At 47.1% G+C, this 27195-nt stretch overlaps 1 protein-coding gene across 1 annotated transcript in view; it reads right to left on the bottom strand.

Moving 5' to 3' along the window:
• The window catches only part of GRID1 (glutamate ionotropic receptor delta type subunit 1), a 666870-nt gene that overhangs the window by 201603 nt on the left and 438072 nt on the right, over positions 1–27195 (bottom strand). Inside the window, exons 6-8 of the mRNA XM_061196716.1 lie at positions 26740–26910; positions 13879–14040; positions 12234–12353 (exon numbers count right to left, since the gene is read on the bottom strand). Coding sequence (XP_061052699.1) covers positions 12234–12353; positions 13879–14040; positions 26740–26910 — 453 coding nt within the window. The remainder of the gene's footprint in view (positions 1–12233; positions 12354–13878; positions 14041–26739; positions 26911–27195) is intronic.

Below are 27195 nucleotides of genomic sequence, written 5' to 3'. Positions count from 1 at the left end.
GAAGATGTCCCCAGTGGTGTTGATGATGAGCGGGAGTTGGTCTAGCTGTAAGTTGGGAATAAAGGGTCAGCACCTGGTTTCAGGACTTAATGAAGCTCAGCTTCTTGATGTCTCATTGCAGAAAGAATTCAGTGAGAGACAAAGTGATAGGTAACAAGCGGACTTATTTATAGAGAAACACACTCCACAGACAGAGTGTGGGCCATCTCAGAAGGTGAGAAAGGCCAAAATAAATAAATTTATAAAAAAAAAATTACTCATCATATCAAGAACCCAGAAAATCACAACTGAGATTTAAAAAAAAAAAAAAATGACAATCAACTGATGCAAAGACAAAGACAATCAGATGTGAGAATTATGTGATGAGGATTTTAAATTTCATTATAAAAATGCTTCAACAAGCAATTACAAATTCTCTTGAAACAAATGAAAAAATAGAAAATCTCAGCAAAGAGAAAGTATAAAATAGAACTAAATGGAAATTATGGAACTGCAAATTAACAAAAATAAAAAACTCACTGGATGGGATTATTTTAGAGTTTAAAGGACAGAGGATAGAATCAGTAAACTGGCAAATAGAACGATAAAATTTACACAACATGAGACTGAAAAAAAAATGAATAGGGCCTCAGGGCCCTGTGGAATAATAATAAAATATCTAATATTAATTTCATTGGAATACCAGAAAGAGAGGAGAAAGAGTGTGGGGATGAAAGAGTATTCAGATAAATAATGGCCAGCAATTTATCAAATTCAGTGAAAGACTTAAACTTTGAGATACAAGAATCTAGGAACCCCAAACAGGGTAAATTCAAAGGAATCCATAACACAATACATCATAATACAACTTCTGAAAAACAAACACAGGAAAAAAAATTTTTTGAAAGCACACAGAGAGAAACTAGCCAGAAGAAAACCAAATTAAATGACAGCAGATTCCTAATCTGAAACCACGGAGGGCAGTAGAAATGGCACAACACGTTTCCAGTGCTGAAAGAAAAGAATTCTCAACCACAAATTCTGTATCTGGCAAAACTATCTTTCAGGAATGAAAAAGAAATAAAGGCATTACCAGATGAAGGAAAATAAAAAGAATTTGTGGCTAACAGACTGATCCTTAAATATCGGCTAAAGGAAGTTTATTAAACAGAAAAGAAATGGTAAAAGGATTCTTGGAGCATCAGAAATAATAAAGAACAACAGAAAGAGTAGAAATATGAGAATATACAATAGATTGACCTCCTCATGAGTTTTTTATATTTCATATTTGATGATTGAAACAGAAATTATAACACTGATACTCAAGACAATGAAATTTAAAAGTGAAGAAAGTAAAGAGACCCAAATGGAAGTAAGATTTCCATATGTCACTCAAAGTGGTAAAATGTTGACTGACAGACTGATAAGTCACATATGTATATTGTAATACCCAGAGCAACCCCCCCCCCAACACACACACACCACATCACACACACACACACAAATGAAACTGAGGAAATCTGAAAGTCACATTCATGCACTGGATCAATGTCTACCATTGGAAGAAACAATAAAGGGTATATTGGATCTCGGGATCTCTCTGTATTATTTATTACAACTGAATGTGAATCTACATTAATCTCAAAATAAAAGTTTAACTTAAAAAAAGAATATTACGAAAAGGAAAAGAAATTAGGAGGTACCAACCTTTCCAAGTACTGCAGCATATTGTAAAATAATAATATTCAAAACAGCAAGGTATAGTATTAATGTAAAAAAGAGAATTAATAAGCTAGCATCAAAACAGAAAAAAAATCAATGCAATTTACTGCATTAAGAGTAAAAAGTGAAAATATAAGTTATATAATTATCTCAATAGATGTAAAAGAGTCTTTGACTAAACGTAAAAATGCCTTTGACTAATACCCCTTTTGACAAAGCTGTTAGCAAACTAGAAACTCAAGGGAATTTTCTCAGAGTCTGAAAAAAGAACATTTACCAAGCACACTGGGACTTCCCTGGTAGTCCAGTGGTTAAGAATCTGCCTTCCTGGGACTTCCCTGGTGGCACAGTGGTTAAGAATCCACCTGCCAATGTAGGGGACATGGGATCGTGCCCTGTTCCAGGAAGATCCCACATACTGTGAAGCAGCTAAGCCTGTGCACCACAAATACTGTGCCTGCGCTCTAGAGCCCGCGAGCCACAACTATTGAGGCCACGTGCCACAACTACTGAAGCCCCTGCACCTAGAACCCATGCTCCGCAACAAGAGAAGCCACCGCAATGAGAAGCCCACACACCACAATGAAGAGTAGCCCCTGCTCGCCACAACTAAAGAAAGCCCACGTGCAGCAACAAAGACCCAATGCAGCCAAAAATAAAAATTAATTAATTAATTAATTAAAAAAAAAAAAAAAAGAATCCACCTTCCAATGCAGGAGACACAGGTTCAATCCCTGGTCGGGGAACTAAGATACCACATGCAGCGGGGCTACTAAGCCCAAGCGCTCTGGAGCCCACACACCACAACTAGAGAGAAGCCGCAATGAAGAACACGCGTGCAGCAACTAAGACCCGACGCAGCCAAATAAATAAATAAAATAAATATCTTTTTAAAAAATGGTGCATTATAAAAAGTTATTCTCTGAGATTAAGAACAAGATAAGGATACCCACTATCATTACATCTATTCAACGTAAATTAATGACCCTAAGTAGTGTAATAAGTAAAGAGAAAGAAATAAAGGGCATAAAAATTTAAGAAGAAAAAAAACTCTCATTTTTCATAGATGATATGATTGTGTGTATAGAAAAATCTTAAAGAATCTTCAGGAAAACTATTAGAATAAAACAATAACTAGAGTTCACTAGAAACAAGTTTCATATACAAACCAACTATGTTTCTATATACACACAATGAACAAGTAGAAAAATAAATTTAATGTATACTATATATATTATCATAAATGTCAATATCTGGGGGCAAAAATCAAACAAAGGTTATTCATAATCTCTACAGTGAAAGCTACAAAGCTCTCTTGAGAGAAATTAAAGACCTAAATAAATTTCAGGGATATTATGTTCATGAGTTGGATTACTGAATATTAGTAAGATGTTAATTCTCCCTAAGTTGATCTAGAGTCTATGCAATTTCAGTCGAAATCCTAAATTTATAAGAAAATGCAAAGGGCCAAAAATAGCCAAGTCTATCTTTTCTGCCCATTCCTTCCTACACAAACCACAATAAAGGCTCTTGTTCACATTTTACCCTGCTGCTTCTGCCTCCTGACTAAGCCTGGTGCATCCCCATGTGGCCCTGTATGGTGTGGTGTGCCCCCTTCTCTTAGGAATTGTAACAAACTATCTTTTCAATAGCAGGGATCTCCTGACCTGTTGGCCTCACCCTACGTGAATAATAAAACCTATATTTTAAAACACAATAAAATGAATGAACTAAAACTATATACGATTATAATAATAGTAAATCTCACAAACGTGATGTTAAGCAAAAGAAGGCCGTTACAAAAGAGGTCAGAATAAGTGCGTTAGACGTCAGTAGTGTTTCCGCTCATGAGTGTAATGACCAGAAGGGGGCATGAGGGAGCCCTCCGGGGACACTGGTGATGTTCTGTTTCTTGTAGGTGTCGATTGCATGGGTGTGTTCAGAAAATTCACTGTGATTTACTCATGATTTAGGCACTTTTCTATATGAGTGTTACACTTCAGTTTTCGTTAGAAAAACCATTAGGATTCAGCCACAACTATATTCAGAATAAAATAAGAACATTCCAAAACTGGAAAGAATAAAAATAAATTATCTAACACTTCACATCATAAGTTTAAAAATTAACGATGAAATGAATACTAGCAGCAGGGAGACAAGAAGGAAAAACAAATTAATTAGAGTAACATAAAATGCAACAAAATTGATTAAATAAATCAGAACTAGTTCTTTGAAGAAATCAATTTTAAAAACTTCGGTCAAGTCTAATCAAGAAATAAAGGAAGACAACACAAAAACACAATAGTATCAATGAAGAGAAAGATATTTCAACAGATAGATATTTTTAAATTATTTGCAAATACTATATCGAGCTTTAATGAAACATTTGAAAATGCCAGTGTTTTCTAAGATCTTCTGTACAGCAGGTTACTAAAAATTACTCGAGGAAATGTAGCAACCAGAAAAGAAATTTTTCAAGATATTGAAGTAATAGCTCCAAGACCAACATCTAGCCCAGATAATTTTACAACTGAATTTTTTCCCAACTTTCAAGAGCTCTGTCCATACAAGGGCAAAAGAATGAGCAATTCCTCATCCACATCATGAAGGGAGTAAACCCTAATACAAGTTGAACACAAGCATCTGAGAGAGAAGCTATTGGTCACGGTCACATATGCATCTAGGTGGAAAACTTCAACTGCAATAACAAAAAAGCAAAACAACCGTTATATAAAAACAGAAAGCCGGGGCCAACTCCTGGGAAAGTTCTCCCCACCTATAAAAAGGAAACACAGAAAACAATACCCTCTTCTTCCCTGTGCTGCTGTCCTTCTGGGTATGGCAGTTGGAACTGCCACAGCCATCCTAAAACTATGAGGAGAGCTCAGACTCCGCCCTGTGGAGAGCCAAGAAGAAAGATGAAAAAGACCAGAGCCCTTGATCTGGGCACTGATCATCTGAAGTGGCCAACCCTGGAGGCACCCTAGCTCCAGGCCTCTTTTCATGTGAGATAATAAGTCTTCCTTATTCCTTAAGCCACTCAAAGTAAGCATTGTTACTTGCAGACAAGTACATTCTAATAATATACAAAGATGAATTACATTTAAGCAGAGGAAGAAAAGAAAGAAAAGAGTCTAAGAATTTTCTAAAAATCACTGAGGAAATACATAAAATTTAGTAGAACATATGATAAATATGACATTCAAGTCCATGGGGGAAAGGAAGGATTACTGGATAAATGACAGAAGGAGCCAGTACTGAAAAATGTAAAAGATAGGCCATAACCTCACAATTTACCCCAAATCTAATCCCAAGTAGATGGCAGATTTCATTGAAATAAAATCAAACCATAAAAATACTAGAAGAAAGTATGGATGAAGAGTATCTACTTTGCAAACTGGGTATGGCTTTCCAAAAAAATATAAACACATACATTTTTAAATGTCTCTATGTGAAAATATTTTCTTAATTCAAAAGCAAAGGATAAGGGACTTCCCTGGTGGCGCAGTGGTTAAGAATCCGCCTGCCAATGCAGGGGACGCGGGTTCAATCCCTGGTCCGGGAAGATCCCACATGCCGCAGAGCAACAAAGCCTGTGCACCACAACTACTGAGCCTACGCTGTAGAGCCCACGAGCCACAACTACTGAGGCCCGCGCACCTAGAGCCCGTGCTCTGCTACAAGAGAAGCCACTGCAATGAGAAGCCCGCACACCGCAACAAAGAGTTGCACACCCTCGCTCACTGCAACTAGAGAAAGCCCGTGTGCAGCAACAAAGACCCAACGCAGCCATAAATAAATAAATAAATAAGCAAGCAAGCAAAGGATATATGGGAACAACATATTTGACACAAGTAACTATCAATTCCCTTCCGAAAGACAGGTTATATGAGTTGACAAGAAAAATTTCATTCCTGATATAAAAAAGCAAAGGACCTGAGGTATAATTTACAAAATGTGAAATATATATGACCAATGATCACATTTTTAAATGTACAATCTCCTAAAAAATGCAAATTTAGTAGCATTTTTTCATACGGTTACCAAATTAGCAAAAATGTTTAATCTATCACTCAATTTTTGAGTATAGGATATAACAGAGACTTCCATATATTACTGATGGATGTGTAAATTATTAAATCTTTCTATAATCAATTTGAAAATATGTACGTATCAAGTACATCAAGAACCTAAAATTATTATCCGTGGCTTGGTAATTCCACTTACTAAAAAAAGTTAAAGAAATACAGATGTAATAAAAGTATATGTATTTTGGATATCTGTCACAATACTATTTTATAATAATACGGTGCAAATGCCTAAAGATACATCATATGGAAAGATAAAATTAACGATGTCTCCCTGTAAGTTGAGTAATGTGTTTCCATTAAAAATAGTTGTAAAGAATAGTTAAAGAAGTGAGAAAATACTCCCAAGACAGAATTAAGTGGAGAAGTTAGGATGTAAAATTTATGTACAATAAATAGCAATTTGATAAGTATACATATTACTATCTCTATCTCTATGTGCAGGGTGATGGAAAAAAGAAAAAAATAAGTATAAGGAAAATGCACCAGAAATGCTAACAGTATTTATTTCTTGGTTCAGAGATTATAGCTGACTTTTATATTCTTCTTTTCATTTATCTGTATTTTCTAAACATTCTACCCTATGAGCATGTATCGATGCTATCTTCAAAACGAAGAGATGTCACTTAAAATGAAATATTTAATCGTATCTTTTCCTTATCCCTTTACTCAGATGAAGCAGCAGTGTTTGTTTTGGGTCTCAGCTCTATCCAAAGTGGTTCAGCACAAGGGTTTGGAAGGGTTGACATTTTACTTGGGAAATACGCTGCAGGAATGCTAATCCACGAAGAGACTGAAGTTTATTTCTCTTCTGTGACTCCCTTTGCATGGCCGGAGTCTCTATCAGAGCAGCTTAATAGAGACACTGCACAATTCTCAGGCTGGCTCCTCCCAGCCCCACCACCGCTCACTGCCCACCGCCCCTTCTCCATTACTGAACCCACTGCGAGGCTCCTGGCACTGCGGCGGGAGCCACCAGGTAAAGGATCCCACCTGGGCTCTAAGAGGCAGCTCCTGCTTCATTACCAGAGCTCTCTTGTCCGCTGGCTGATACCCTTTCCTCCTGGCCTCACTGCTTAGAGCTCCTGGACCCTGAGACTGTGGGACAATTTGTAACACAGTGCAGCAGACCTGGGTTAGAATGTTAATGATGTACTTCCAAGCCCAGGGAGGGCTGGGGTCCTATAGCATGACAATCACTCCATGATGAGCAATTATTACTCTGTGAATTATTTTCACAGCAGCCACAAGGCCCTGCCAGGGACATGACATCAAGAGAGGCATTTGATTCCTGTCCAAAGCCAGCTTTTACGAAGAATCAAAATTGACAGAGAAAACTAGTAAAGGAGAAGGAAGGCCTCCCATCTCCCTGGGTAACTGCTGGAACAGGGAGGCTGAGCCAAGGGCACTGGTGGAACTTCATGTCAGCAGGCTCTAGAGCAATGGGAAGGAACTATGGGGCCCTAATGCTGGCCGGGGGAGTGGGGTGGGCGGCAGCGGAAAACAGGCTGAGGGGAGTGAGGGAGTCACAGAACTGCATCACCCTAAATTCAGAAACGATGTTCCAGGCCCTTTGCCACACATCCCCCCACCCCCACCCCAGGAAACCTGGCTTCCAGCCCCAGCACAGCCACCTGCTTGTTGGTACCACCTAACTGAGTCTCTCCAGGCTCTGGGCCTCAGTTTCCCAACTGGAGCTGCATAGGACACCATGGAGAGGCTGGGGACCAGGGAGACCGTTCAGGTGAAGCTCAAGACCCCCTGTCCCAATTCCCCACCATCGTAACCACTGCATGTCTGCTTCCACGACGGTTTAATATATGTGGGTTGCAGTAAGGTACTGCTGCAACAGATTTTCTAGGACTAGAGAAAGCTGGAAAACCACTGGGCTAAATCCTTTCTCAGTCTCTTGGTCCTAACTCAATTCTACTCTATGGGAAGGAGCATAAAGCAGTCCCTTTCTCTCTCTCATCACACCAGGGTGTCCTTTGTCCTGGAATGTCAACGCATAAAGCAGCTTCACAGTCTTTCCAGATGCTTCCCGCCCACTTCCCCACCCTCCTGCCCAAGGAGACAGGCTAACCTCCACTGAGCTAGTGAATTAGGTGGATGGTGCCCATGGGAAATGAGGTTCAAAGGGCCTTCAGGCATCTGGCAATTTTCCCAGAGTTTCACTGTACCAGGGAACCTTGTTAGTGGAAAGGAATGATTCCCCCACAATGGAATCTTTAGGACAGAGAAGGGCAGACATCCTCAGCAATCATGTCATGGAAGAATGTTTCTGCTGGGCTGTGGCTCACGTTACACTCCAGGCAAGTCATGCTTGTGGAGAAGACGATAACCATGTTTTCCTTCTTCCATTCATCATATCAAAACAGTCCTAAAAACAAAATCTCATCAGAGGTGAAGCCCCCAGCTCCCTCTCAGCCCTTGGTCTTTATAAGGAGTGGAATCTGCCCCAGGCATGGAAGCGGGGATGGGCACTGCCCACCATGCAGAGCCCTGCTCCTGTCTCTGGCCTCGAGCTTTGGCACACGGGTGTGGAGAGGAGCTTCGTATCCAGGGCACCTGCAGGCAGAAAGCCATGCTCTAAGCCTCCCTGTGCCTCTCTGCTCTTGTGAGATCTGGGGTAGAATACTCAGAGAAGGTGTATAGCTCCAGCCGCCCGAAGCTGATGGCCCAGGCCACACGGGAGAGCTCTCACTGCCAAGTGCTGCATCAGGGTCATTACTCTGGCTGACCAGGAGGTTCCTATTGTTTGCACCTTCCATCTGAGAACATGAAAATTCCAAAAAAGGAAGTGGCTGCAAAAGCTCAGGAGAGCAGAGCCAGGAGCATCACAAAGGCCCCCAAGTCAGGGAGACAACGTACTGCGATGCATCTTTGTCCACAGTAGGTGCTCAGTGGTCCCTCCTTGGCTCCCTCTTGTCCTGTGCTTTAAACAATTTTCCCTGCCCCCACCTTTGGAAACTTTCCTACAGGTGGTCTCCACCAATCCCATCCCAGCTCATGTCATGAGCTGAGGACATGTGCAAGGACGAACCCATGGGACCCTCCTCTGGAGACTTCCGTCCGAACAAAGAGAAAGCCAAAGAGAAAAGTGTAGGGCTCCAATAGGAACAAGCATGGGTCCCCAGGACAAATATTAAGCCAAGTCCTGTGGGAGCTGGACAAGACTTTCCAGCAAAGCCTGCCCCTGGCGGGGTTGCTTGGTAATCACCCATGCCAGACAGCGCCAAGCGGAACACAAAGATGATTAATATTTTGCCGGAGTTACACAGCAAGCAGGTGACATAGACCTTTGATTTTGCCATCCCACACTCCCTCAACAAGAACGCGCTTCCTGGATGAGATAATTTAATTAGTATTTGTCCAGCACCCTGCAGTGAAAGGCGATCACCCACTCCTTCCATCCTCTGGAGGGGCTGAGTAATCTACAGCCTCTTGATGCCACTTAATCTAAAATGTCTGGGTGACTCACCCTCCCCGAGAGTTCCCTCCAGGGTATTCACTTAAAGAAAACATCCATTTGCTCCTTAATTTAAACAATTCCTCTGGATTTAAATCTTAAAGAAACTACTTGGTTTTTGTTTTTGTGTCTGTGTTTGTTTACTGTTGTTGTCTTTCAATATAGATAGATAGATAGATAGACAATATATTCATATATTGATCCATATCATCTTTTCAGGGAACCCCTGACACTGCTCCACCATGAGAGCATCCTGCCATCAGTCCAGTTGGCTCCTCTATCCACAGAGATGCAGTTGAGGGGGCCTCCTCAGAGCTGCCCTTGCCTCCTAAGGATGACTGATCTTTGCACTGCCTTTTGTGTGTCTCTGAACCCTAACCCTACCATCACATCTGCTGCCCACCCTCAACTTTATTTTTAGGTTGCCCCAATTTCCCAGCCCTACCCCTCCCAGCCCCATCTTCCACCAGGAACCACAGCTCAGCTCTGCCTTTAAATGCTCTCCTAGACCCCTGCCACTCTGTCCCAATGCGCTCTCCTTGCTTCATCCTGAACCCCCCAAGGCCTTGCTTTAAGGCACCCTGGGCCTGAATAGCAAACATTTGCTATGGTAAATCCCATTCCCTGCTTTCCAGATAACTTCTCCTTAACAGAGATAAGCTGCCAGGCAGACAGATAACAACTGGGATATGCAGTTATTAAGGGCAAATTTTAAAATGACAAAAGATTACATTTAAAAATAAAGCCCACTTGAAAATCAGCTTCCCTTCCAACTCAATCACATTCAGACCTCCTGCTCAGCAGCTCCTTATACCGAGAGATTCCAGCTCCCATTGGCTTCAGGGTATTGGAGGAGCGTTGCCATGGCAACACAGAAGGCCCAGACACCTGAAATGGGAAGTGGAGGACGCAGTACCTCCTGTCTCTCAGGCACCTGGAGTAGCCAGCATGACTCCAGTCAGCTGCCTAAGACGAGGCAGGGAGCCCTACAGCCAACATTCCCACCCAACGGGGGAACCTTGGGGTTAGAGCTGAGCTAAAAGAAAGTGGAGGGGGGTAGCAAAGGAGCCAGCAGGCAGGGCCTGATTTTCTAGGACCTCAGAGGAAGACTTGGAGATGAAGGCAAGTACTGTGGCAAATATGAATGGTCACTGAGGCAGGCAGCTCCTTTCATACCAGAGTGACTGAAAGGGCTCCCTGGTCCTGGTTTCCCCTTGCCACGTGGGAGTCCCAACACAAGCCAGTTTCTATTGTGGCCATGAATGACCCAGACCAACGCTGACCACCCATCCCCAGGCTCCCACCCACCAAACCTCACAGCTTTGGGCAACCCTAACAGACATCACAGGTCATCTCTGACACCCTTGACATTGCAGGCCACACCCTGGCTTCCCAAGGTTTCACACCATAGTCACTAACCCCCTTTCTGATGCCACAAACAATCCTCCGAGCTCCCAAATGTCATCAAAGCTTGGGTGTCACCATTGCCTCACAACAAATTATTGAACTTCTTATTATTTGACCAACTCATGACTATACTTTCTGTCACAGAACAGGCTGAAAGTCCACCATCCCCACATCACAAATGGACCCCCCAGCCAACCCAGCCTCTCCCTAGCAAGCCAGGCCTCCTCCCCATGTTCTAACTGATGAGTGCTCCCCCCGTGCTTTCCAGCTCTCACACCCTCCACGACTTCACACATGCATCCTTCCATCTGGTCCTCAAGGGGCACAGCCAGAGAATGCCTTCATCCAGATTCTCAGTACCCCAACATCATGTAACCCCTTCCTGCCCCTCTGCCGCCCCCAGCCAATGCTAGAGGCCAGGCTAGAGGGCTCTCTATTAGAGGTTTATCCCACCTGCTGAGAGCTCACCATGCCCTTCAACTCCAGGGCACTATCATTAGTAGAGATGTCTCCCCCTCAGATGTATAGAAATGTGTGTGTGTGTGGGGGGGGGGTGTGTGTGTGTGTGTGTGACTGCAGGAGCCTCTGCCTGAGTCTATGCCAACCAGCTCGTGCTTTAGTGCTTTCCTGATTAGACAGAGCCCTGTGACCCCTTTACATCATGGGTGCTCCCATCTCTGGCTCCAACAAGCACGTGGTCTTCCTGTGCAGGCCACTTGTGGGAGAGCATCCCTGGAGAGCCAGCCACTGCCCTTACCTGCACCCCCGCTATTGGCTCCACACCAGCTCATAGGCACCGCATCTGAGGTCCCTTGCTGGATAACTGTTCCATCCCCTTGCTTGCCACACTGACCTCTTGGTCCTAACACCTTATTCGACTCTTGACTTCACAGGCCACCCCTTCAATTTGGGGAGTTCCAACTCTGGGTAAAGGCCACCTCGCCAGACCTCAATTCTGAAAATCCCCCCCATGGGGTGGGGGAGTAAGAGACAAAGTATCACTGAAAAGAGTCCCCAGGCCTGCCACTTGCATCAGCACCAAATAAAAGCAAGTCAAAGCCCACCCTGAACTCTGTGGCTCACCTGTCTCTCACTTGTGTCTCCAATGGGCGCCTGCACTGCCTGCTTCTCACGCTCCGCGGAGCGCATTTTCTGGCCATGGCTTTGCCTCACTCTTGGATCGGGGACACTCTCTGGCCGTAACCTCTGCCTCCTGCCTCAGTAACAGTCACACCTGTCCCCGACGTTGGGCTGATGTCAGCGACCCCAGGAAAACACATCGCCCCCTCCGGCCTTGTCCAGGACCACAAGGCTGGTCCTCCAGGCCCAAGCAGCAGGACCCACTGGCACCAGACGCCCCTGCTGCACTCAGAGCTGAATTAATGGCACTTTCTGTCCGAAACCCCTTGGAGCCCCCTCCCCACCATGCCCCACAAACACCAGCATCAACAGCAGCATCTGCAGAGAAAGACTGGAGAGGGGACTTTCGTGCCGGTTAACATCTGCTTGGAACACAGGCCCAACGCGTGGCAGTAGGAAAAGCAGGAGGTGCGCGCCCCGAGGCTTACCTTCCGCATGTCTTTGCCAAAGGTCTCGCTGTAGGTCGTGCCCAGGATTTCAAACTGCACGTAGGGGTTCGATCTGTCTTCCCGAAACTCCATCACCCCTGTGAGACCAGTGATGTGGCCCTGCGAGAGAGAAGGAAAAACCATGAGAGGGTAGGGCAAACGTGGACGGGAAGGGGATGGAATCCCAAAGGCAAGGAAGAAAAAGGAAGTGGTCTCCAAGGTCTGGGAAACAATGGACGCACTGTAATAAGGCAAGAGGTGCTGGCAGTCCTGGGGCCTCGGAGCAGGATCAACACTTCCTAGGCCCTTGCTCACAAGGGAAGTTCCTAGGCTTGTCCCCATCATTCATGCCGTTGATGTGATTACAGCATCTGCTTTATGCCACACACCGTGCCAGCCCTGAGATTAGAGAGGGGCAGATTTTGTCCCCACCCTCCTGGAGCTTACAGTCTTTCACTGCAACCTGCTCTAGGGGCTCACCTTAGCCTGAGCCAAGAGGAAAGGCAAAGGTCAGCGAGAGCCATCTCACACAGGTGGCGGATAGTGGCAGGGCACTGAGCGTGAGCATTGGAGGCTAAAACCCAGCTCAAGTCCTGGCTTTGCCACCTTGGGCAAGTCATCTCCCATCTCCCAGCTTCGGCCTGGAGTTAATTAGACCCACATCACAGAGCCTGCAAGGGCCGAAGGAGAAAATGTGTACAAAGCGTGGTGTCTGGCACACACCGGATGTAGGGGCGTGCCAGCCCTGCGCCTCTCTCTGGTCGCTCTGTGGGCTATGGAGTAGCAGGCAGCAGAGGGGCTGAGTGAGCCTGTGCTGAGCCCTTTTCTTTCTTCAAGCCTGGGGTGGGGGGTCACATCCAGCCTTGATCTCCCACAGACTGTAAGCGGGGAGAGTCCGAGAGAATGAGCTGGCCCCAAAGAGGCCCCTGCTCGGGCTTGGGCTGCAGCAGATTCAAACCAACATCAGACTCCATTCACTGCTATGGAAACCATGCAGAATTTACTGTGACTAAGACTCCTGGCACTATAGATTTCCCTAAATGTCTTTTTGAAGCCTCTCAAAGCCAATTCACTCTAACACGTCTTCTGTGGATTACCCAGTTCACTTCAGATCCAGTCTTTTGATGGATTTACGGCCACACCTAAGCATATAGGACACATGATGTCCTACATGCTGAGGCGTGACACGAAATCCACCAAGTCATAGGTATGCCGACGTATGCACAGGGATGCACACACACGTGCACACACACACACAAGGTGAGGTCCTGCTGAGTAGCACGTGCACTGCCAACTGAGACAAACTCTCCTGGGGACAGTGGCAGCCTGTAGAGTGGGGTATCTGGCAGGCATGAGCAAGCTGGTTGCCTCCATTTTTTACTTACTTGTGATCTTGGGCAAGTTACATAACCTCTCCGATACTAATCTCCTTATATAAAATGAAGATAATAATAACACACATCCATGAACCCCAGCTCACCAGCCCTCAAATGCTGGGACAGGAAGAGTGGCAAGGGGAGAGGCCTGGGAGGGGCCTGGCTGGGTGACCACAGAAAGAGCTCAGCCTCCTGGAGCGGGAAGAGAGCAGGGGTGCGAGAAGGGGCTTGTCTTTGGCCTTGGCCTGGAGGGTGCCCCTTGCACACACCTTTTTGATCGTGTCCAGCATGGACCTCCCTCCATTCCACGGCTTGGTGGACTTGCGGATGCAGTTGAGGCTTGCCATGCTGTGCCACTTCCGGTCCTCCAGCTTCCTGTGGAAGGCGTTGGCCAACATCAGGACACTGTCGTACAGGTAGAGGTTAGAGATCTGCAAAGACAAAGATGGTGAAACCCTTTCCACTGGTGCATTTCCAGGGACAGGGAGAAACCAGTAGAGGACTAGAGTGACCCACGATGCTAACACTGAGAAGTGGGGCCCAATACCTAGGCCATGATCTTTTCGGCTTCCAGTTGGTCATCCAAGCACCCAGCCAGGTGCTGGAGTCCTGAGTAGAATCAGACCTGGCCCTGCTTCAGGAACTAGAGTGGGAGGTGGATCTGTACATCAACAGAACCAGTGTGATCAGAGCCATGACTGAGGCTTGGACACAGCTCTATGTAAGACTGGAGGGGGCATCACACTCAGGTAACAAAGGATGGAGGGAAGGATGGGCAGAAAGCTCAGTCTAGAAGGATTAGGATAAAGGGTGGGCAGCATTGTAGGGAGGGCACCACATTTGAAGAGGCATGAGGTGCAAAGAAGCTGGGCCAGGTAGATCAGGTTCCACCAGCATTTTCGGCAAAGGAAGAGATGGTAAAGATTTTAGACTTTGTGGGTCTTATCAGTCTCTTTTGCAACTGCTCAACCATGCTGTTCTAGCAGGAAAGCTGTTCCAAATGGTACAGACACAGAGGATATGCCAAGAAAAGTTTATTTAGAAAATAGACAGTGGGCCACAGCTGGCTGACCCCTGGGTTAGAGGGACTGAAAACAGTTCAAGATGTCTGCATCAAGGGGACAGTACGGAGGCAGGGATCATGACCCTGTGGGCCATGCTAAAGAGGAACAACATAGGTGGCTTTAGGATCTGTGCCTGAAATCAGATCTGTGCCTTAGAAAGACCACTCTGGTCCCTGGACAGGCCTAGGGTAGATGGTGGCCTGAGTGACACTGGCAGCTTGTGTGAGATTCTGGAGGCCACGGAGCCTGCGCTACAGTGACATCACTGCTGGCTAGGGGACGCATCTGGAATTTGCAACCATAAGCCTCTGAGAATTACTCCTTTGCTTAGCTGTCCACAGTACAGCTGGATCTTAGAGGTGACATAGTCCCTCTCAAAACTCTCGAGAGCATGGTAGTAAGGGAAAGTTTGTAATAACAGTGAGAAGAACGGCACCACAGTAGTGGTGGGACAGGTCTGGGCCACCCTCATGACCGTGATTAAGACCCGGATGGGCATGAGCCTGGACTCCAGCGGTCACAAGAGCCCTTGGTGGGGAGGAGGGCAGCCCTGCTTTCCGAGGTTACCACCACCCCACCCCACCCCGCTCCTCCAAGGGGTTGTCACGGAGCATGAAGTCGGGGGGGAAGTAACACCCATCCTCGGTCAGGTTTGTGACCCCTCAGGGGTAACTGTTGCGCAAACAACCATTAGCCAAAGTGGGTCAAGGGGATGATTCTCTGCACACCTCAGCAGCAAGGTGTCTGCTAAAAATATTTCAGAAAAACAAAATCGCCAGATATAAATAGGAGAATATGTTGGCCTCACAGGACTCCTGGGAAGATCAAATAGGATCCTTGGGCTGTGGGAAGAATTCCAGCCACTTCCCACTGCTCCCCAGTATGCCCCTCACACTCTCAACACCTCCTTATCTTGTTCTCAGCCTGCAATTCCCTTCCTCACAAGTCTTAGATGGGATACCCCAAAGCAGAGGCCCAGACAGGAACTTGGGTGTTAGGAACTGTCCCCTGCAACTGAAATCAGAGGTGGCCCAAAGGAGCTGGTCCAGGGCATCACACACATCTGCTCCATCGTGCCCTTTCCCCAACTCATGCTAACCTCCGGGGGTCATCTCTGCCGTGACATGTCTGAGCAGAGCTGACCTCTTTCTCCATGGATGTCCCTGTGCTTGACCATTCCTGCACAGCCCTGTCCTATCCACCCTCAACTGGTGTCCTTGCAGTGGGCACAGGGATGTATGTCACTAAGGCCTGCATGTCTGATGCCTCTCCATTCGGTAGGTGGAAGATGGACAGGAGATGTCTCAGAGGTGGCAGGAGCATGCCTGGCGTGACCGACCACTGCTGATTTAAACAAGGTCCTCAGGCCATAGGGAAGCAGGCATGTCAGTGCCCAGTGACCTTTTTCAGGGTCCTGCACTACACAGATGCTTACCTGACAGCAGAGAGAAATCACTCCCACCACCGGGAATTCACCCCCTGTCCTGCAGGGAACAGACAGGACAGAACACTGTCTCCCACTCCTTGAACCCTGGGGGATCATTGCCTCGATGAGAGAGACAAACCCACTCCCTGCTCTTGTCAGCCCCCAGCTCTCAGGAGCCTCTACCACTGCAAAATTATTTCTGACATGTGTACCTCCCCTCTGAAATACAAACCAATAATGGAGGTGTTCTAAGAGGATGTAAGCCACTTTGAGTTGGCCTGGTCTTATTTTTTATTTTATTTCTTCCAAAAGGATAACTCAAAGCTGAGAGTCCTTGATGATGTGAAGATTTCTCCTCTCAAGACGTTTGTGGATCTCCCGGCCACCCACTCACAGCCAATGCTATTCAACCAGCTGGGACCCTTTGACCCACATCCCCGCCTATACGTGCATTCACACACACACGGGGCAACACCTCCCCTGCAGTGTCCCAGACTAGCGCCCAGTGGAATTTCCTTTTTTCCCTCCAGCACTTCTAGTCACAATAAATTAAAGTACTTAATTACATAAGTGATTCATATGATACAAATGTATGAATGCAGAAAGGCCTGCCATGAAGAGGAAAAAACAGGATGTGACTCAGAAAGGCCAAAGGAAGAACAGGCTTGAGCAATGCTCTTTTCCAGGTCTATATATTTTCACTATCTCTAGAACTCAGCACCAACCAAGACACACGGTTGGTGCTTAACGCATGTTTGATGGATGGATGCATGGTGGATGGGTGGATGAGTCTGGATGGATGGGTATGTGGGGGTGAGTGGGGAAGATGGGTGGATGGGTGGATGGATGGATGGATGGATGGATGGATGGATGGATGGATGGATCTCTGCTAAGAATGTACACATTGATCTTGGTTCACAAAAAGAGAAAACATACAAAATAGCACGAAAAAGAGATTTTCTGCCTCCAACTTTGACTTGAGAGGGTACCTCCTTTGTTCAAACAAAAATCTGGTTCTCGTTTATAGGTTGCTCAGAATGTCTTCTTGAGCCTTCTTGAGTCAACTTGGAGTTGCTTCCATCTCTCCACTCACTCCTGCCCCTTCTCTTGTAAGGTGCTGTCTCAGTACTTCTCCCTGCCTTGGCAGAAGCTAACACTCCAGTACCGATCTGTGGCTCCACGGTCTGCTCACCAACCTCAGCACCCTCACTTAGGTGACTTGCCAGGTCCACTGGTGGGTATACACAGGGAGGGATGCCACCCTCACAGTCTGGTTGTCCAGAGAAGGGACTTTTAGGGGAAAAGATCAAGAACATATAGTAAAAAGGCAGCCTCTGCTTGGGGCACCCTCCAGGTCCTGACAAACATAAGAAAAGCCTTTCCTCACGGTGGGTAGGTGAAGACCAGTGTCCCAGTGTCCCGGCTTGGTCAAGCCAGGTCCCTGAGCCAAGAGGAGAAGTGTAGAAGGACAGAGGCTCTCAGCTGCATGGACCCTCACTCACTGCTGGTCTCGAGGGGCAAACAGCCCGAGCTGGAGCTACAGGTCACAGGGTCAGAGAAGGGACCCTGGCCTGAAAGAGTCCTTGCCTCTCTCCCTCACATCTCAGATGAGGTCCAGCACAGAGTTCACCAGCAAAAGACAAACAAGCAGAGCAGACACTGTCACCTCACCCCTCTGCTGGCAGGAGCCCTGGGCTCTGGCTGGCCTAGGAACACTGCAGCACTAAAGTGACAAAAGACTGTAAAAGCATTTCAGGTAAGAGCAGACTTGAGAAGCTAAAGAGAGGCCAAGTGTCGAGGCCAAGGGCATGGCAGAGGAAAGACCCAGATGCACAGCAAAAGACCTGGGACCAGGTCAGAGATGCCACATGGAGTAAAGTCAGAGGCAGACAAGAGCCAGAGCTGGAAGAGGCTTTCCTGGGAGCCTGTGGCCTCCATTCTAAGTGGATACACAGCTGCAAGGGGCCCAGCTGGTTCAGTTCGCCACCCTAGAGATGCATGCTGGGGTCCCCTTTTGCTGTCATACAGTACAACTCTTACTCTACCATGTGGGGAGCTTAGCTGGGGCCCTGGGAGGATGAGCAAGAGCTTTGGATTCATCACAACCTGGGCCACCTCCACTCACTGCTGAACCCCCAGAGTGGACAGTAGCACACGGATATAGCACCTGCTTGATAAATGCTCACTGTATGGGTGAACTGAATCTCCTCTGGAACTTACTTGCAAGGTGATGTTGAACAAGTCATTTAAAGCTCTAGCCTTATCTTGATGACAATAAAATACAGTGCGATCAGTGGCCCTGGAGAGGTGCAGTGGGGCAGCCCTGATTTACCCGCCCTGTGAAATGCAGATGGTGATAACCCTGGGTGCCTAGTACCATCCTGAGCTCTTTGCATGCATTTCTGTTTTGGGGGGTAACAGGGACAGAAAGGAATGGAAGGGGAAATGAAGGACCCAAGCAGGCTCCTGACTTCAATGTCGATGAGCTGAGAGCTTGTCCAGGGGTATCGCTGGCGGCTGGGGTCCAGCGTGGGTCTTGCACACAGAAGCGTGGGGACTATCGTGAAAAGCAGTTTCTATCTTCCACCACCACTCACCCTCTCCTCCAATGCCCCTTGGTCCGAAAGCTTTTCAAGGGCAAGCAGGGGTCATATCTGGCTTCTGTAGCTTCTGGGTCAAAAGACTGAGCAAGGATCAGCCCTGAGTCTCACATCCCCAGCGTTGTCTGAAATCTGCTCACCTGGGCGCATGTCCCTGGCTTCCTCCTGGCCCGGCAGCAAGGTCACGACTGCCACAGCCCCCCGGGCCTGATCCAGGCCTTTCAGGTTTGCATGTTCTGAAGGGTTGCAGAGCTGCCCTTTGAGAAAAAGCCCACTTCTCTGCTCCCGGGGTGTTCTATAAAAGCTGCCAATACAGGAAGGCCCAGAGTGAGGGCCTCTACAATACCCTGACCCAGGTTCCTGAAAGGGAAGTGGCTTGGTCCACTTCAAAGGCCTGACATTTGCACTGCAGGGTTGGCTCAGCCACGGGAGCCTGGGGCACAGCCAGTCCTGCAGCAAGACCACCCAGGTGTGCAGGGGAGAGGAGAAGGCAGGCAGGATGTGACTAGGGGCAGCTGCAGCCCAGTACCTGTGGGAGGTGCCATGCCCTGCACACTGTCACTGGCTGCCCGTCCCCTGCCCAGGCTTAAAGGTTTCACCCCTGGGGAAGCTTCCTAACATCCTCTCTACATGGTCACTTCCCATGGCCACCGCATAGTTCAGGTGCCCTCATTTCTCCCTGGGGAGATGGTAACCCCTGGTTACCTCGTCTCCCAGTCCAGGCCCTCCAATTCCACCCTGCATCGAGTTGTCACTCTCAGATGCACATCCTGCCCTGTCACATCTCCAAGGGCTGCACCCCAAGCCTCGGTGCCCTGCAGCTGCCCTCCTCGATGATTGATTTCCAAACACTTCTTGCCTCTCACCCCTTGCCTCAGACACTGAATTCAGCCCCTGCTCTCCTTGGCTTCTTGGCCTTTGCATATGCCATTCTCCATAACTGGAACGTGCTACTAAATGGAGATTAAAATTCTCAATTTATTTGGAGTTTGTGAGAATTCGGAGAGACAACATTTGTGAAATGTCTAACATAGGAACTGGCCCATAATAAGTGCTTCAGGGGTGTTTGTGGAATTAATGGATGTTGAATGAATAGTTTTAAATCTGCTCTTAGGAAAAAACACCGATGTAAACAGATGTCAAAGTGTTTGGAAAGAGGATGCCTCTTAGACTAGGAGTGATGGAGGACAGAAGCCACCCTGGGAAAGGAAACAGGACCTCCACATGGGTATATTCCATGTGGAACTGCCCATCTGTAGTCAGAATCTGGGTTATGTGCTCCCATGAGATGGGGGCATCCTGGCAAGGCTTGCATTTCCAAAGTCAATACCTACATAAGAGGCAGGTCCTCACATCTGCAGGAAACGGAAGAGAGAATTCAGCCATGAGCTCTTGACTGGGGCTTCAGCTCTTGAGAAACCCAGGCAGACATTCCTGGCTGCTGGATAATTAAAGACCAATCACATGAAGCCAGAGGACCAAGGATGGAAGGATAACATTTTTTTGAACAGTTAACACCCAGAATCCCCATTACATCAGTAACTATATTTTATTTAGGAAAATACCTGTGTCAGCAGGAGCAAAGGCTACTAGTAAAATTGTTAAATTGATCTTCATGAGAAAATGAGAATTTACTTTGGAGTCAAGACCCAGAGGGAGAAAAGAGAGGGTGGACAGGGAAAGGGAAGCCAGCAAGATATGGAGAAAGGATGAGGCCCTGCGTGGAGGGGGTGGGGCTGTGGAGAAGCACACACGCCTTCTCCGGGAAGACTTCGAACCTTAGAGGCTGTTTGCGCAGCTGCAATGCGAAAGTCCCACCTCAACCTCCACCGTATGTGACACCATCTCCGAGACTTGGATTTGTTGTCTTGTTGAAACCAGGAAAGGCATTGATTTCCCATCTGGATCGGTACTGGGTGGGGTAGAGGCAGCCCCATCAGAAGCTCAGACGATTTGTTTACTTCCTTACTGAGTCCCTAGCGGCAAGATTAGGGCCAGGAGTAATGAAAATAGAAGCCCCCTGTGAAATGTGCTGAGCTCTTCAGGGGACCTGTACGCGTCCAGTCCTATCTGGACCTCAGCAGCCTGAGACCTATGCCCACCCCCGTCAGGCTGGAAGGGAGAGGCCCCGGAGGATGACGGCCCTGCTGGTAGGTCACTGGCTGTCTGCCTTCCCAGTGCTCTGTGCACGTTTCTCTACAGTAAATCTGAGAATTGAGGGAAGTCACATTAGGGTGCTCCAGCCTTGCCTCCCTTGCACTCCAGGGGCCCAGGGAACTGTTGTGCATCCACATTATCAAGGTACAAATTATCCTGGAAGGCAAAGGAAGATGAATGGCAGGCCAGGGTCACAGCCACACGGGCCAGCTGCATATCGCCACCAGACCACTATCCACCCAACACCAAAGCTAAAAATGTGGGAAATGTGCTCATTAAGAAAGGCTGCATTTCTTCCAGGCTTCTAAAGAGCCCAGTTTCCTCTTGCCTCCGTCATTAATCAAGCAAAGTAATTAATCAATCAAAGTGCAGGGAGACCTCACAGAGGCAAACAGCAGAAACTGACCTCTGACCAGCTCCTTAGACAGGCTCTAGCCGTCCAGCGAAGTCAGACAAGCAGCCGGCAGAGGGTCCAGCTGGGAGGACAAGCTGACGCCCAGATGTCACAGCTTGAGAAATCCATCTCCGGGTGAGAGCTCTCTGCCAACCTGCTGCCTGCCCACCCGTCCTGAGAGAGGGCGCCACGGCCAGGCCTGAGGAGGGAGCCGATGGTGGCAGAGAGCCAAGAGGATGGGGATCTCTGCTCATGTTGAATCCGAGGAGGGGGGAGGGGGGAGAGTTGTGGAGGAGCATTTGCTATACCCGAGGCTCTCTGGCCTCCAGTTGTACACATGGCCACCGGCGGCCAGAACTGCAACAAGCTGCACCCGAGCAGACCACCTGTTCAACTGGCCCTGACAAAGGCATCGATGATCACGCTTCCCCAGTCTGGTCCCTACATGTTCCATCTGGGTCTTCAGGGTGAAGAAAACCAGAGAAAGTGACATGAAGTCCAAGGTAGCTCTGAGGTGAGGAGGCTCAGTGTTGCTCCAGAGGAAAGAATTCTACAGGCAGGTTGACAAAAAACTTGTAAGCTGGGGAAGAGTCCAGAAAGCCTTAAAGAAACAGGGATGTAAGGGGCAGGGTGAAATGCTTTAATAGATTGAGCGAGGAAGGAGTGATTCCATCTATCAAGCCATTCCACAATTTTAAAATGCACAAAGAAGAGAAATTCCAACCTGAGGGAGCATTTTATAATAACACCACATTAGCCCCTGCAGCCTAATTCAAGGATCAGGCTTCACAGTGACCAGACAACACAGCTTCTCTCATTCGCCCGTCCTGCCTTGGAAACACATTTGAATAGAAATGGGGTAACAATGTGACAATGTGTCTGTTAGGTCAATTATAGCCCTGAAGTCGCCAGGCAATGCAGTTCTGGAGACCAAGGATGCTAAAGATGCTTCTCTGACCAAGGCTACCCATGAAATCTGAGCAAAGTCTCAGGGGTCCTTAAGGTCTGGTTGTCACTTTTATTACTGGCTGAGTAAGACAGGCCCTAAACTAACTTGTCGAGAAAACAAGAATCAGAAACACCCAAATAAGACAGTGCTTTGTAGGGAAAAATAAACAACAGCACTGCACACTGGCAAAGGCAATACTTTTGGAGCCACTAGAAGCCACTTATTTAAGTACTTTTCTTCCAAAAGATGTTCTCTTTACTAAATAGGAACCAAAATCATTTGCTATAACAGTGCCTGGTTGGCTCTGGAGCACAGAAAGCCCTGACCACAGGCCTAATAGAAGAAGATGGAGCTTCTGAGGCCAGCTCCGTACAGAAGCAGAGAGATGAATGATCCTGTAAAAATTCCCTGTTTTTGATGGTCCCCTTGAAAACTTCTAATCCAGAATTATCATCCCAAGAGCAGCCATCTCGGGGAGGAACTAAAGATGGACTTGAGGGTTCCATTTCCAAAAGGAGTTTCATTAATTTCATCAAGACAAAGTTAATAATCCACGACATCAATGTTGTTTTTTTTTTCCTTCAGTTGGTTGTGCTAAACATGTTAGAATCTTCTCCATAAATCTCACAGCTAGAGGCTAGTAGAAATCAGTTTGCCTTCTACACTGTCATTAAGAAAGAAAGAAGTGGTACTAGCTACTGAGGAAACTTGAAGGGAATGGCTTGTAAATGAGATGAATCTGCCCAAATGGTTGTTGGGTAGGATGAGTAAATAAATCCACGTTTGCCTCTCATCATAGCCCGCACAAGGAAGGAGATGCAATGAATGGAGACAGATTGCTTTAATAACGTATTTTATGTATGGATCTATAAAGAGGCTTCTAGAGACAGTTTAACTTATGTTAAGACCTGCATTCTTAACAGATCCACCCCATCAGTCCTTATCGAGAGTCTCCAAGGAGCAGGGTCTTGTCTGAAGAGCTAAGCGGGTCGCAAAGACAAGGCCTCTCCTCTCCCACACAAGGCAGCGATGATTGAGTTCCTGTGTGACTGATGCGGACAGTAAGTGGTGCTGGATGCCGGTGATCAGGGGCTGGACAGGTGGGAAGTGCTCTCCCACCCACTGTGAGGCTTTCCAAGAGCATGCTCAAGAAGAGAGTGGACTACATCATACACAAAATAACGAGGCCGTGTTCAGCCTTGCCGTGGAAACCCTGAACACACCTGGCTCCCTCCTCCAGAGCGGTACTGTTAATAGCTCAGCCTTGTTCGAATTGCTTTCGAACAGTTGTTCTCCCCTTTAATTTTCATTATGACTCTGAGGGGTAGGTAGTGTTCTAATCCCCAGTTTACACAGAAGGAAACTGAGGCACAGAATGACAAATAAATATTAATAAACAGTTAGTAACTAGAGTTACTGGAATTTGAACCTAAGCAAGCTGGCTCCTGTACTGTTGCTGCTGTTGCTACTACTTCTACTATTGCCACTGCTGCTTCTGCTTCTGCTACTACTGCTACTGCTACTATTACTATTGCTACTACCGCTACCGCTACTATTACTACTACTGTCGCTGTCACTACTACTGTTACCACTACTATTACTAACACTACTACAGGTACTACGATTGCTACTGTGACTTCTGCTACTATTACTGCTGCTGCTGCTACTGCTACTATTACTACTACTATTACTGCTACCACTACTATTACTACTACTGCCGCTATCACTACTACTGCTGCCACTACTATTACTAACACAACTACAGGTACTACTGTTGCTACTGTGACTACTGTTACTATTACTGCTACTATTACTACTACTATTACCGCTACTGCTACTATTACTACTACTACTACCGCTACTATTACTACTACTGCCGCTATCACTAATACTGCTACCACTACTATTACTAACACTACTATAGGTACTACTGTTGCTACTGTGACTACTGCTACTATTACTGCTACTGCTGCTACTGTTACTATTACTTCTATTACTGCTGCTACTACTGCTACTACTTCTGCTGCTATTACTGCTGCTACTATTACTATACTACTGCTACTGCTACTACTACTAACACTACTATAGCCACTGCTGCTGCTACTGTGACTAGTGCTGCTACTGTTACTATTACTGCTACTGCCGCTACTGTTACTATTACTGCTACTGCCGCTACTGTTACTATTACTGCTATTACTGCTGCTACTACTGCTACTACTTCTGCTGCTATTACTGCTGCTACTATTACTACTACTGCTGCTACCACTACTATTACTACTACTGCTACCGCTACTATTACTAACACTATTATAGCCACTGCTGCTGCTACTATGACTACTGCTACTATTACTGCTACTGCTGCTACTGTTACTACTGCTGCTACTACTGCTACAAGATCTCTATGATGTCACTCTTAAATCTTGCACTTTATGTAGTGCCTGGGTCTCAGAAGGAACAAAGAGAGGTAGGGTGGCCAGGATTCTAGGTTCGATATTGCACTGACCTCACTTGATGATGACTAGCTACCCACCTCAGAGCCATGGCTTTGTTCATCCTCCTAATGGGTGTGTGTCATTTCAGAAAGCCCTCTACTGCATTCCTCGCTGCTACCATCAGTCTCCTTTTCTCTCTTGGCCTCCAGGACAGATTATTTGTATCCTATGTGTTTGATGTGCAACCAAAGAGCTCACCTAAGCCTTTTGCCCAGGGCAAAATGAGTAATCAAGACCTAGACAGGAAGTACTTTCTCCTCTCCCTCCACCCCATCAGGGCAGCACGTGTTGGTGTAACAGGAAGCAGTCCTCCTTTCTCCTGGAGTAGAAGGAGTGCAGTATGGTAAGCAAGAACTGAGAAAAATGGATGGGGGATATGGGGCAGGGCGCAGCAGGGCTGGTGTACGTTTGGAGGAGGACGAAGCCCCTTGAGGAGAGAGAACCGGGGGAGACCTTCCTAGGAGTGAGACCCTCCCGGGGTCTGGCCCCACAGAGAGTGGCCGGCACCTCCCTGTCCTGCCCCGGGTGGGGATGAGCACACACTGCCTGGGCCACATGGTCGCACTGCACTTCCATCCACACGGAGAGTGGGGTGGTAAATACAGAGGCACCATGAGAGCCCCTCACCTCTTCTTCCAAACTCCAGAAGAGAGGAAGGCAGAACAGGTCACGGCAGGATCCAAAAACACAAATCCTTGCATTAAGCACCTTCCACGTCTGGCCCATATGCCCAGGGCTCTCAAGTCCATGGCCCTGTGGAGGCCTCTGGTCCACTCTCTCGGTCAACCCTTCACCACCTTAAAAAGACCCCAGACCTTGTGATGGCTCCCTGGAGCCATGGGCTTTGAGGAAGAGGGAGTTACTCCAGCTAAAATCCCAGTGTCTTCTGTGTTTCCCTATCAACCATGAACATATTTCTAGCGTTTGCTGTCTATTGGAGCGTGTTTCCTCTCCCCGCCCCGCCCATATAAGGTTACAGACTGGATTTGGTACCATGGCAAATCACACATGTACCCAGCCTACCCTAGAGATTCTAATAACCCCCTTCCGCAAAACATGTGCCACCTGATTAGATGATACCAAGATGTTCTGGGGTGGCACTGATACTCAGGTGGCAGATACAGCCCATTTCTGCCCTACAATCCTTACGCCTGGCTAAGTAAAGAAGGTGTAACTAATTTCAAATGCTGAGTGGCAAGCATATCCCATGCACAAACTTCTGAGCACTTTTCACAAACCCAACTGGGAGAAATTTCCAAGCATCAAATGAAAGTTTTCTTGGGTGCTCTATTCCTAGTGGAGATGCAGATGCCGGGCTACCAACAGACAGTCTCCACAATGCTTCACTGTTACCCCCAAACATCCACGGAGAAAACCACCTCTCACAACAGGTGCACAGCTCCACATCCTCCTCCCAGACCCAAGAGGAGCTAACCCTGATTGCACCTCTGTCAAGAGAGTGGCAGAGTAACTAACCATACACACTGTACTTCTCATCTTGGAAGGAACGGAACAGGTGGGCAAGTGAGGCTCCTACCCTTTTGCCCCTCCCTGCTCAGCTGGGAATCCAGCATGTTCTGGTTGACCTAAACCTCAGCATTCAGAAGATGAACTGGGACAGTTCCCAGTTGTTTCCATATTATTGACTTTCTACACGGAAGAACTTAATACAGGTTCAAAATGATGACTCCCTGCAGGAAGGCTCTACCCCCAGTCCTGCCAGATGAAATCATGCCCCACAGAACAGTCATCACAGAAGCCTAAGAGACAGGACTCTCCTTACTCCCTAAGCATGCAACTTTTAAATATCAGAGGCACCCAGTGAGCTCGTATGTCCTGTCTGCTGACAATGGCCATAACTGCCTGCTAATGTGCTTAGAGGCACTGCCCAGTTGACTGGTTTCCATTTCAGCAAATGACAGAGTTCTGGTTATGAAAGTTGGTGAGCAAGAGCACTCAGCCAGAGCTGAGGCATATCGCTGACCATGACAGGCCAAGGGTACGGGTGAGACTCCCTCCTGGAGGGAGCGTGGGAGGCAAGCACTGACCTGCAGCATTTGGAGGTAGCCTTCCTGGGGGTCGCAGAGCAGGGAAGAGATGCGGTGGTTGTTCCTCATGCATTTCTGGTTGTCCTTTGCAGATGGGAAGATCTGCCGGACCACGGTCATCCTGCCAAGGGCGCTGTGGACCAGATCCAGGATCTCTGGGTCACTGATTTCCTGGGAAGATAACCAGAAATGTTTACCATTGACTCATGAACTCATGATCTCTGCAAAAGACTTACCAGTAGTTGTCTAGGTCTACAGCCTAAATAGCTGATGCCAAAGGGGTTATGAGTTTGGGCCCAAGGTCAAAGAATTCATTTTGTTGCTTATTTACAAATAATACTTGCTTACCCTAAAATGCAAACAGCATTATTCAACACCTTCCCTGAAGGACAGGAAAAGATATCTGCAGCCAAACCACCAATGCACTGGCTTCCACGGAGTCAAACTCAAAAACAA

This window comes from Eubalaena glacialis, chromosome 1 (assembly GCF_028564815.1).
Source record: "Eubalaena glacialis isolate mEubGla1 chromosome 1, mEubGla1.1.hap2.+ XY, whole genome shotgun sequence".
Classification (NCBI taxonomy): Eukaryota; Metazoa; Chordata; class Mammalia; order Artiodactyla; family Balaenidae; genus Eubalaena; species Eubalaena glacialis.
This window is presented reverse-complemented; position numbering and strand designations above follow the sequence as displayed.